This window comes from Gadus chalcogrammus, chromosome 18, assembly GCF_026213295.1.
Source record: "Gadus chalcogrammus isolate NIFS_2021 chromosome 18, NIFS_Gcha_1.0, whole genome shotgun sequence".
Classification (NCBI taxonomy): domain Eukaryota; kingdom Metazoa; phylum Chordata; class Actinopteri; order Gadiformes; family Gadidae; genus Gadus; species Gadus chalcogrammus.
The window spans coordinates 8,891,705-8,904,943 of record NC_079429.1 but is presented as its reverse complement, the minus strand read 5'-3'; the positions used below and the strand labels follow the sequence as shown (position 1 = coordinate 8,904,943).

At 47.9% G+C, this 13,239-nt stretch overlaps 1 protein-coding gene across 1 annotated transcript in view; it reads left to right on the top strand.

The window, feature by feature from the left end:
- LOC130371810 (A disintegrin and metalloproteinase with thrombospondin motifs 14) overlaps positions 1-13,239 on the top strand; it is a 44,974-nt gene that overhangs the window by 2,061 nt on the left and 29,674 nt on the right. The window contains exons 3-4 of the mRNA XM_056577677.1: positions 7,464-7,620; positions 9,280-9,476. Coding sequence (XP_056433652.1) covers positions 7,464-7,620; positions 9,280-9,476 — 354 coding nt within the window. The remainder of the gene's footprint in view (positions 1-7,463; positions 7,621-9,279; positions 9,477-13,239) is intronic.

The following is a 13,239-nucleotide window of genomic DNA, read 5'->3' as shown; positions in this document are numbered from 1 at the left end:
TGTTGTTATCCAGCCTGAACTACAGGATCACCCTCTGAGCGCTCCGGAACCGGGACGGCTCTGTCCGGCCGCAGGCTCACACTACAAGACCACATGGGCCCACAGTCCAGACTGAGTGACCCGGGGCCCTGTTTTTGCACAGACTAGTGCAGACTCTGAACAGTTTTGAATATCGTTCGTTAAGGGCAAAACTTTATGCTTCATGTGAGATTCATGCTATAGATCTTCTAGTGTGTTCCATGGTTACGGTTTTGACCATTAATACATTGTATGTCTGTGTGATCGTGTGTGTATGTACTTACATTCAAACACACACGCAGGCACACACTCAAGCAAGCAGTCACACACACACACACACAAACACACACACACACACACACACACACACACACACACACACACACACACACACACACACACACACACACACACACACACACACACACACACACACATGGTTTATAGCTCAAAGCAGTTAAGCAGTAGATTAAAGCCTTTTTTTGTACCACATACATTGGCCCTCAACGCACGGAAGCCAGCAAAAGCTTCCATGCTCACACTAGCTAGCATCACCTAGCTTCACATCCATCCCTGATGTTATACACAGAGAACACAGGGCCGAGAACCAACGCGCATCGACTCGTATCGACTTTGGACACCATCGCCTTCCGGTGATTCCATGCCCTCATTCCAGGCCCTCACAGAACCGCGACCACAGAGAGATAGCAGAGGGGAAGCACATCGGATCGATAGACGGTCACAATGGTTCATCGCTCTGCAATTAATGAATCGGTTCATATCAGCGTTGTGTTTTGATTTCTGTCTTTTTGTCGGGACGAGGTAGTATTAGGTGTTTGGCTGACGCGGTCAGTGGTGCGGTTTGGCGGTGGAAATGGAATATGTACCAACGTAAAAGCAGCAGAGGACTTTCATTTTGAAAAAAAACCTATACGTTACTCATAGACTCAACAATGCCCCCAGACAAGGGCGGGTCTTCTTTTCTTCAGCTCTGGACCTTTTTTTGAGTCACAAAACCACAAAGAGACCAAACAAAAGACACAAGGTGTGCAAGTGGTAATCATGCCCGTATTTGTGTGCTAACTCCGCAGGAATAACTCTTAATGAGCAAGTTGATCAACAGGAGACTTCATATTGAAAGCGAAACAGATCTCCTGAACGCCTCACTGCATTATATTTGATCCATTTTGAATTGGCTTCTGGGGCCTGACTTTTATGTTTTGCTTTAAATAAATAAAGACGCCACTAGCAATTGATGCAGAAGATGAGGGAGAAATTGGTACACCAGAATGCAGGAAATTACACTTTACTGTTGCCTAGGGGAGCCCCAGCCCCCCCCCAGCCCACCCTCCCAGCAGAAGGTTCAAACTAATCCTACGCCGCAGGTCCCACATCATTAAAGAAGAAGAAAGGAAACGGAGGGAGATGCAGCCCACTGACGCACGCAGGCACACCGCAGTCCCCCGCGCCAGCACAAAGCGCGGCCCTCGCCTTCAGGGGCCCTAGGAGCCTGTGTTGTAGCCTGTCAGATGATGTCAGGGGGGGGTGACAGGGCAGTCGGAAATAGAGGATGAGGGAGGAGGGCGGGGTCTCTCTCTCTCTCTCTCTCTCTCTCTCTCTCTCTCTCTCTCTCTCTCTCTCTCTCTCTCTCTCTCTCTCTCTCTCTCTCTCCGTCTCCCCCTGGCTCACTCTCTCTCTCTATCTCCGTCTCCCCCTTGCTCTCTCTCTCTCTCTCTCTCTCTCTCTCTCTCTCTCTCTCTCTCTCTCTCTCTCTCCCTCTCCCCCTTGCTCTCTGTCTCTCTCTCTCCTTCAAGGACGCAGACAGATCCTCCCGTTAGAGGGGTTTTGGGGTGGTGTGTGGTGGGGGCTGATGGGGTTGTATGGTAGGGTGGGCGGCGGGGGGGGTGTAGGCCATGTTTTTTTGTTGAGCCCGAGCCAACGTCAACATAGACATGTCTGTGCTCGCAGTGGGGGGATTTCTTTTTGGGTGAGCGTTCGAAGTTGAGGGGGGGGGGGGGGGGGGGGGGGGGGGTAGTTGGGGGGGGCAGAGTCACCGGCAGTGCAAATAATGAGGTGTGATGGGGGTTGTGGTGCGTGTGTGTTTGTCTGCGTATGTGTGTGCGTACGCCCGCGTGTGCGTATGCGTGTGAGTGAGTGTTTGTGTGTGCGTGCGTGTGTGACTGTGTGTGTGTTTGTGTGCGAGGCCCTGGTGGAGAACCTGTTTTTAACGAAGGAGGAAGAAGCATTGGACTTCGAGGAAAAATAACAACTGCACTCCCCAACGAGGGAGACGTTTGAAATGTGCTATTGATTAATTACGTCCCAGACATGTGGCCCTTTTGAGAAAGGACAGAACGAGGAACGATTCCCCGCGGGCCAGTCCATCCGATTTGCCATTTCCTTTGGCAGTGCTTAGAATTCAGTCGGTCCCTCAGCGAGATACCTTGGCCCGTGGCCGCTCGCACCTTGCGTCAGCCACCAAACACTGGTTGAATTAAATTCAGCTCCTGTTATAGCGTTCTAATAGCTAGTCCCAGCCGAGCGATCCATCCAATTACATCATATCTCAGTTAAGCGGGCTTCTTTTGCAGCTAATACCCCGATGAGGCCGGCCGCTTAGCTTGGCTCGCCCGACGCCATTGGTCGCGCTCATGTCCATCTTACAAGCGTCGTTAGCGGGAGAAAAGGTGCATTTCTCTGGTATTGCATTACGTAAAGGGAGAGTAGTGGCAGGCAGACAGCCATGACGATGCGCTGGATGTGCTCATGCTTTGGGAATCCGTGCAGAGAGACAGAGAGATGGGCGATTGAATTTCCTGCGTGATGGAAACACGAGTGCCGGGATTACTTCCCGCTCAGGAAAGGAAGCTATTTCTGTGTCCCATCCCGGGATACGGGGAGGAAACCGCCTAGCAACAGCAGCTGAGGGTTATGAGGGAGGACTATTTGTGTACCTCATTTTCAATTGTTGCCGTCCTGTGTGTTTTATAGACGGCCTGTTTCAGTAACTGCATAATGAAGTTTTAGTTTTTTGAGCCTTGTTTTTTTAAGGTAAGGGTCCGGGCTGTAGACATGTCTGCTGCGAATTGAGACGGAGAAAAGCCCCCAAAATCTTTAATCCTCATGGGCAGGACCTATGGCTTATGTCTTAAGAAATATAAAAGTATAGCTGGGCAAGCTGGGATGGTTTAGTGGCTGTTGTGGTCCGCGCCCAGCCGCATGGGACCGGGTAATCTATCAGTGATCTATGACGGCAACCAACCAATATAAAGGTTTAATTGGAGAAACTGTCTGTATAGGTCCATGTCCCCAAATCTCTATCATCACCACAGCTATTGAGCCTTAAAGGGACAGTGTGTCGGATTTAGTGGCATCTAGCTCTGAGGATGAATATTGCAACCGACTGAATAGCGCCCCATCCACACACACACCTCTATGTTGTTGGAGAAGGTATATTGGCATATTGGCCTGTATGATTCCAGAAATGTCAAAACATGAGTGCGTTTGTCCTTTCCTGGCTACCATAGAAACATGGCGGTGCAGCAAGGCATTCTCCATGGCAGAGGACCTGCTTGATTTTCCCCACTCCACTGATATAAAGGTGTTGCAGTGTAATGAAGTTTGCTGATTATTATTATAAACCTTGAGGAACGGCCATATCTTCTAGAGCGCCAAGTGGCTATTTTATGTGCCACTTGTGCGTACGCGTGTGTGTCATGTCATATCGATTTGATAATAGCGTCTATGTAAATATGGCTGAGGGGAAAAGTGTCTCAGAGAGGTCTGAGAAAATGAGGATTCATTCTCGGTGGCTCTGTGATTCACCAAAAGAGATTGCCGTGTGCGCAAATCATATGTTTGGAAAAAAAGAGAAAATAAGGCCACAAATTGCAGGTTAAGATGCAAAAATGACAGCGGTGACAGTAATGTCTCTGCATCACATTGCTCCGGCCAGACACTGGTTCGTGGCACTATCTTCCCATTTTTTAGATTGTTGTTTGTTCACGGTACCTTTAATGAAGAGTGAACGGTGCAGTAGTATCTCATCCCGATCGTGTTTCTCCCCTGAGGTGGTGTAAAAGATGACCAATTTTGACCAAACCACATCAATGCATCTGCCAACGCCACAGTGTCTACGGCTGGCTTTTGGGCCAACACTGTTTTCCTCTCTACTGTTTACTCTCTGCTGGGTCTCCACAGAGAGAGAGCGAGAGAAGGAGGATGAAAGTAGAGAGGACAGATGAAACGGTCTCAAAAACAAAACATTGTAAGCAAGGCAAGCTTGGCTTCAACCTCTAAAATAAAACCTGCACTAATCATGTTTGCCTATTAGCAACTTCTAGTTCCTTGAATCGTGCATTCAGCTGTTTACTAAATGTATTCTGCAAGCTTGACTTCCAGCCTGGGAACACCAGAATGTTTTTTAACGTTAACTCATTAAAATCCCAAAATGTTGTTGTTTGTTTTTCTACATTTACAATTAACACATGCCGTGACATTCTATGGGACAAAGCTGACGTCGTCATTTTTATGGGAACCATAAACTGATTTGTAGGGAAAAATTCCCTTCATGGGCCCATTTTATTCTTGTGAAACCTTGTAGTTCAGATATAAATAAGGGAGTAAATAGCTGCATAAAAAAAGTTACATTGTGCCGGTTTAATGACAAGTCAATCATGTGTTTGTTGCCTAGTTGGGGACAGTATAGCCATTAATGGTCCTCTCCAGATGTGTTGGTCCATAGGGATGTCGCGTTATTTAGGGCATGTGTGCGCTGAAGCAAAAATGGGATGAACTCAACAACTGCTTGAGTTTGCTGAATGAAAGTGAGGGTTTGATATATTGTACATATTCAAATGTCCACCTTTATACAAGGTTGTGGTTATTTTCTAAATTTGGTACATTGGTGTGCTTAAGGGATTAGGTCTATCTAATTTGCATCAGTACAAGGTCTGTCGGCACCAGAAAGGAAACAGAGCAGGTCCATATCTACACTGGCTCACTGATCACTAGGCCATGGCTGATATCCTTAATACATCGAACATGAGTTGGTCGGTTGAGTGATACTAATGTGAAGCAGTGGAGAGTGCAGACAACTCTACAGAGGCTGACGTTGTTATAATTAGAGGGAGAACATGTGTTTAAAGACAGGTGTAATGATAAACAATGTCTGCCTCGTGGAGAATGGGGTTGTTTTATGTGTGTGACGGGTCATTTTGTCACCTGGAATTTTGAAACTGTTAATTGGGGTGTTTTGGCGTTCAGCCACACTGCAAATGGGGCTAATTTCAGTGGTGGCTGGGGATGATGTGCTTTGAGCTCGGAGTCGAGCCAGCCTCATCAGGGGAGGCAGATCATTTCCAGAGCCGAAAATCACAGAGCATTTTTTTCTTGCTTGTGATAGACAGAGAGACTGTTGTTTTTGGGCTAAGCCTTGATGCAGGGAATTAAGGATTATTTTTAGTTCTGGGATGGAGATGGATGGATGTCATCAAATCCAAGACATGCGTGTCTGAGAGAGAGTGTTAAACAATCAGAAGAATAGGGCTGGGCTGAGGCATCGACCTGTTGATGTAATACGCAGGTATACACACGTATGTCAACTTTCAAATGTGCAGGGTTACACAACAATATAGTTTTGGGACAGAACTTTCACTCCCGCAATTGTTTTTCACTGGTTGTGACAGAATACTTAACAAACGTTGTCGTGTGTGTTCCTAGCGAATAGGTGCCACAGCGAGCGTGCGACAGAGAGTACTATGAATGCGAGCGGAGCAGAGGAAACTCAGTGCACCCACTAAAGTAAACTCGACCCACCACTGTGAGACACCCTTGCCCACGACTGAATAATCCGACCGACTGCCTGTGAATCTAGCACACTGACATCTGCCATAATGTATCCTTTTGGTATATAAAGTAAACCAACAACAAAAGCTTGACTCGAAGGAGGTAATGGGGGTAACTATGTCAAACTACAGGTAATGATTTTGGGGGAAATTCGGGGAAAAGGACCATGGCACTTACCTTTATTTGTATTAAAGTCAAGCAGAGTTGAATTTGATTGGCGTAATGTTGAATTTGGCACTTGTCACTTGTAAACACATTTAGTCTCCCAAATACAATTCTGTTCTGCATGCATAGCACTGCAAACCAAGGCTTTGCATACCATTTTATAGTCAACATATAGTATGCTTCAGCGAAACCCAGCTTGCAGTTTACAGAATATTGTCAATAACCACAGATTGAAAATCATGCAATCATTCTGTATTCAAGATTGCTTTCACGGCGATACTAAATACATTTCCATTGCCATTTTGATTAGAAATAGCAGCAGTTATAAAAAAAAAAAGTTCAGATTTCACAGATAAGTTTGGTCATTATTTCCGCTGCAACTCACTTACGTGAATCATCCTATTGACTGAAAATGCCTGTATGAGACACTCCTTCCGTTCCCTCCCTTTAATAACACACTTTGCCAGCGCCGCTCGCATCCCCGTTGCATCATCCCCCTCCTCGCTCCACAGCTGATTTTTCCCTCTTTGCCTTGGCGGGACCTGTCGAGGAAAACCCAACATTATACAGGTTAGGAAACACTCACACTGTCGCCGTGCCAGCGCCAACAGGCCAGGATTACAAGCCCCGCTATTGTAAGCATCCTCTGGCACCAGCAGTGCTTTGACGAATATGCATAAAATACATTGGTTAGGCCTTTATGGACAGCGCAGCAGAAAGCCAGGAGAGTGGGTTGAAAGAGAAGAGGGGGGAACAGCGTGTTCGCTGCAAAACCGCAGGTCGGGATCGTTCCCGGGGTCATTGCAAGGTGGATCCTGTTCCATGGTCAAGAGAGACTTGAGTCATTGAAATGAATGCATATTTTAATAAATACACTATACTAGCATGGATATGCTTTGCACTATGGCGCTACAATGTGCATGTTTGTATAAATAGAGAGACAAACAGTTCAGAGAGTAGAAATCGATATTCACAAACTATCAAGGAGTCGGCTCGCCCGGGAAAGAAGAACCTTATGGAATGGACCCAGTGTTGTGTGTGTGGAGTGCTTTTGGAAATTGACCAGGCTGCTGAATCCCACAAAACGATGTCTACCTGCGTCATTTCCCCCTCACTTACAGCCCTTTTTTCATACAGAACTCCCTATTGATTAAGGCACACTGTAATTACAGGCCCCCACACAATAATGACCTTTCAAGAAAATATGGGGGGAAAACAGGGTTTGGTGGACTGATTCAGATGGTTTTCTCTCTCTCTCTCTCTCTCTCTCTCTCTCTCTCTCTCTCTCTCTCTCTCTCTCTCTCTCTCTCTCTCTCTCTCTCTCTCTCTCTCTCTCTCTCTCTCTCTCTCTCTCTCTCTCTCTCTCTCTCTCTCTCTCTCTCTCTCTCTCTCTCTCTCTCTCTCTCTCTTCCTTCCCACACTTTTTTTTCCAGGCAGGTCTGATCCGGACTGATAACGGGGAGTTTTTCATCGAGCCCCTGGAGAAAGGCCAGCAGAACGTGGAGATGAAGGGGCGTGTCCACGTGGTCTACCGCAGGTCTGCCATCAAGCGAGAGCCGGGCCAGAAAAAGGAGGACCTCCACAATGAAGGTAAGACGTCAGCGTACGCTGTCATTGGAAAAACAGGGGCATCTGTGTATGTGTGCGGGCGTGCGGGTGTGCGTGTCTGCGCGCGTGTGTGCGTGCGGGTGTCTTCTTTTGGGTCCTTATTGTCCCTATTGTGTGGATGGGCGATGACCTCAATCAGACAAGGAACCAGCGTGGTTGTCATGAGAACACACAGGAGGAGGAGTAGGGCTTTGGGAGGTAGGGAAATACAGGCATCAGGTATTCCTGCTGCAATTCCTTCTCCTGGAATTGCATACGATTCCTACTAGATGGGGATGTATATATAATTTAACCTTTAACGTTGGATGACACAATAACAGATGTAGTCTGTATCCCCCCGGTGAGCTCTGCTTGACCTTATATTGGATATAGTTTGAATTTGAAGCCACTTCTTCATTTTTATTCCCAGCTTCATGTTGTACTGCATTAAAGCGAGCGTAGGCTTCTTACATCCTGAATGCAATCTATGATGTGTCTCCATATTTGGCATTTAGCTAGTGATTCTCTTGGGTCATGACATTTCTCAAGTTCCAACTGATTGAGGTTTATTAGAGCCCGACCAATGTACCGGTCGGTCAATTTCATCAGCCGATAATGGCCTATTGCAGATATAAGTCGCTATTGGCGTATATCTTTGCCGATATTCCACAATATAAAAACATTAGTTATTTAACTTTGGTGATTTATAAATGTAATAACCTCTATATAAACCCTGTACTGTGGTTGTTGAACCTCTAATGTGCTTTAACTGAGCACATCGGCGTAAACACTCCAAACACTCTCACATCATTTGTCTAGCGTGTTCTGTGTTAAGGTCATTGTCTCCTCCCCATGCAGATAATTGGTTAGCTCATGATTGTAATGCGATGTTGGTGTGGCCCTGAAGCATTGCTGGAGGGTGCGCAGCGAATCCAATTGAATGAGCACAAAAGTAATCGCTTCAATCATTTAAGCATTTAATCATGGTCATCATCATCCTCCTCATCAACATCATCGTCGTTATTGTTATAGAAAAAATGATCTCTAACCATGCGGGTTCCTCCTTGTCGAGTGTGGGTCGGATGATCCACAAGTGATTACCCTCACTGTCAGGTGAAAGCTGCTGTGGGTAAGAGTCATGGGTGGTGCAGAGACAGGGGACGAGAGAACGTTTTTGAAAGTAAACAATCTAAAAAGACCCTCTCCCTCTCTGCTCCCTCACTCCCCATTGAGTGAGGTGTCATCTGAAACACATGTGGCTGACAGGCAAAATGTATTTCCCCGAAATCAATAACGGAAGAGATGCCCTGATTGGTCCGAAATGTCACACAAATGTGACACAAAAATAACGGCTCTCAGATCTTACCTACAGCACCCTTAAAGGTGACATATTAGACCACCAGGTGTGGGTGTTATTAGCCGTCACAAGAGGGCGTGTCCTCCTAGATGTATGACAGATAGATGTGCAACGTTTGCTACATCTAGGTGGACACGCCCACTTGTGATGTCACAAGAGGCAGAAATTCAAAACGGCTTGTCACGGCTAATCACACTCACGGATGGCGGTACAATATGTCACCTTTAACAAGCCGCGCAATTCTACAATTCACAACAACACCATGATAAAAACACGCACGGGTGCGTTTGTTTCTCGTTCCTCAGTGGCGGACTTCGGCATCGCCGACCTGCCGGCCACCCTGGACCTGGTGGAGCAGCAGCTGACGGAGACGGAGCGCAAGCGGAGGCACACCAAGAAGAACGACTACAACATCGAGGTGCTGCTGGCCGTGGACGACTCGGTGGTGCGCTTCCACGGCAAGGAGCACGTGCAGAACTACGTGCTGACTCTCATGAACATAGTACGTACATAAGGCGTCTGAACACCGCTTTGGTCCTTGGTGGCGGTTTACTTTGTGTATCCGAGGTGGCCTTTACTGTGAGTGAGTGGTGGTGCCTCAAGGCGCTAAGGGTAAGCCTCTTGTGTGTATCGTCGCCGTGCCTACGAGGTTGGATGTCATGTTCGGACCTTGGGGGAATCGGAACATGGTAGCGTTTCGGCTTTGAGTTGAAAAACACCTGACTGTTGAGGTTGAATGGCTTTTCAATCTACTGCCCTGATAGACTCATGGAGTCCTTTGGGAGACATGAGGAATATCGACTCGATAGAGAGAGAGTATACAAAAAGAGAAAGGGAAAGGTTATCACACCATCATGAAATGAAACACCTTAACTAAACTTGACTGATACTGTGTGTGCGGTTGTGTGTGTGCATTGTGTGTGTGCATGCGCGCGCGCGTGCAGGCGTGCGTTTGTTCGCGCTCGAGGGGTTCAGCCACTAGAAAAGAAACCTTCCACTGTTCACGTTCATGCAACGAAACCAGCTCGTTGCGTCATGTGACATCACATCCCAAGGGTCACAATAAAAAAAGCGAGTTGGAGTAAGACATCGAACGTGTTCATTCAACTTCACCCATCGATCACACATCGCATTAGTATGCACACGCTTTCTCTCCACATACGAGGCACCATCTCGTACCGTTTCGGGTGAGAGTACCTCTACGGACCGGTGGCCTCGTCTCTCTTGACAATGTGGACCTTGCCACACATGCCGCGGCACTTCCTGGTCCTCCACCGTGGCATGAGCTGTTGTGGAGATTACAGAAGAAAGAAAGGGGGGACTCATTCATTACAGGTTCCACCAGCTCCTACCACCATAATCTGCTTACTGCAGTGGGGGGGGGGGGGGGGGGGCACACAAGTCCCACCAGGGGAGATTTCCCCTAGGTTTCACTCTGTAACAGTTACCGTTTGGGTCCAGCATGGAGGTGTGATTAGCGCTCCGCGGCTAACGGGGAAGTGGAGCGTGAGAGCTGAGAGGAGCGCTCTCACACTGGCACCGATAGCCGGCTAGCACGCCGCGGCGCTAGCAAGTGCTATAGCACGTCCGCCCGTTCAGTGTGAGAAAAGATGTTTGTTTGGAGAACAAAAAAATAGGCAATTAAGTTAAACGTACTTTGAGTGGATAAGTGAGAGTAGAACGTGTTATGGGGGTTTAATGAGCTCAGTTGATTACTCTGATAAGTAGTGTCTAGCACTTGGCTCTCTGAGCTCTGCTGCTAATCCAGCAGACAGTTTGAGAGAGAGGGAGGGAGAGACTGAATGGGGGAGGGAGAGAGAGAGAAACAGAGGAGAGAGGGAGAGGGAGTTGTCTCAGGTATTACACTTCATTGCAGATTGTCTGGTAGTGACCTCTACTCAACAAGATAAGACGACGTTTCCGACTTTCAGAAGGAAAATTTCACTTGTCTTTATCGTCTTATAATCGTATATCGTATCTTAAGGTGTGCCCCCTTCCGACAGCGTTCCTACTCACCAACCTCCACCCTCCACCTTTACCTCCCCTCAGAAGGCCTTCACAGTGGCTCGCAGGACCCAGTGCGTTAGAAGCACCACCTGGAGAAGGATCCCTTCCCCCCCCATCTCCCTACACCCCCTCCCCCCCAAGGAGATTGATTACTGAACATCCTGTCTGCTCAGGGCCAAGCGAGGAGACTGCCGCCGTGCCCCAGCCGCACAATGGGCGTGTTGTTTGAGGGGCTCTACAGGGGGGGGGGGGGGGGGGGGCTTGGTCCGCATCGACGTGATGCCGCACCCTGAGCCAGCCAGGGATATCTGAACGCCTGGAGAAGCACAGCTGTTAGGCTCGTTTGGGGTCATTACGGGCCCTGCTTTTTCCAAAACTCCCCCGTGCGTTCCCTGGCTTTTTAATTATCTCCTGTGTTATAGTGCGTGGGCTCGGCCCCTCGCCTACCTCCACCGGCCGGGACATTCTGTCCGGAGCGATCGGAAGACCGTGGGGACAGCTGATGATCTCTCAAACCCTTCGGAAATAAAAAAATATTTAAAAAAAATCGATGTTTTGATCTGCATGAAACTAACAAAAATAAAATCGCGCTATTACCTTCCTCCCTGAAAGTTTTTTCAACGAGGATTCTGTGCTCCTTTCATTTCGCTGAATTGGCTTCTGTGAATGGAATATTTCCTTACAACTCCTCGAAAGTTGCCTTGTACCTCTGAGCGAACGCCGAGTGCCACGGCCAGGGCGGGCCACTTCCGCAGTACTAGAGCAGCTGTTGCCAGACATTGAAATACCAGACACATTCAACCTTCCACAGGCAATCGCTTCGGTTGGAGTTATACCTGCTGTAGCAACGCGTTTGCGTGGGCTATGATGGCTGCCTGGCGTTTCCTGCGAGCATTTAGGGCCCCGCAGTTTGGGGTTGTGACAGGGGTCAGGGGTCAGTTAGCGTGTCAGCAGCACGTCAACGCTGGCGGTCAGTTTTGAAGGGCAAGCGAATAGACTTAACAAGACATCATAAACAAGATTAACAAGATGGTAACCTTGTGGAGTGTTGCCATGTTTAATGTTTATATCCTGCAAATCTTGGTTCAAGTTCTAAACGGTCCAAGTACTCTGGTGTGCCCTGGAAGCAATCCTCCAGTCACACGCAAAAGCAGCAGCATGTATGTGAATAATTCAGTTCAGGTCGTAGTCGGCTGCGCGAACACGTGGGGGAAAAGCTAGAATATCTCTGGCCTTAGAAGTCGCTTTATTATTTTGGCGATTTTCTTGGGGATGCGGCTGTTCTTTAAAGGTATCCCGATTTCTCACCCCCTTCCGAGAGGAGTACAGGTTCTGCACGCTACACAGCATAATGATATGGAGCAGCGGTATGACAGTGACGTTTTAATTTTCGACCCGCGCATCGCTTCACATCAGCAAAAGCGAACGGCGTGCCTCTGTCGCCCCACCGAATGTAAAACGGACTGACTTGCCTCTTAAGGGAAACAGAAGGCAAAGGTTGGTGAAACATGTGTTTCCTCTCAATGGCCGGTTTAACAGTCACGTGGAGGAATGTCAGAGCACTCTGTGAACCTTAAGCACCCTCATGTTTACTGTCTGAGATACAGCCCGTTTGGCATGTTGATAATCACCATCCATAACCGCACATGGGCCTAACTAGGTGACCCGTTGACCTAAAAAATTTGCTCCAATGGCATACCGGGGGGAGGGGGAGTGTCCTGAATGACGATAATTAAAAAGAGGATCGCAGGCAGAACACTGTAGGCCCCTCAAATGGAAATTTGACTTTGGAGCCTCTGCTGGAATCTGCGTTTTTCCCTTCTCCATCGGGAGCCTGTTACCATGAAGCCAACTGGCATTACGTTCTGGGGCCAGAGTTCTTGTGCGTGGTTGCATAATACAGCCCGGCCTTACTGGAGGGCTGCCAGTGTCTTAACAAGATACGGCACACTTCAACCAGAATCCCAGTGCCTCTCTCAGAGAGGCTGGACGAATTAGAGACAAAAAAAACAACAACCTTCCCTCTGGCACCAGAGGCTTGGCCCAAGCACACATTTCTCCAACCCAGTCTGTGTTAACACACACAGCTTCTGTTGAGTGGCTATTTTGTGATTTAATGTGGACCAATGTGTAATCCTTCTCCCACGCGTCCGCTCCGAGTCTTCTGCCACTACAAGGTATATCAGTCTTCAAGTGAATCATTATCCCTTTTTAAGGAAACAACGACATTTCCTTTTTTTATGGACATTTTTTAGCCC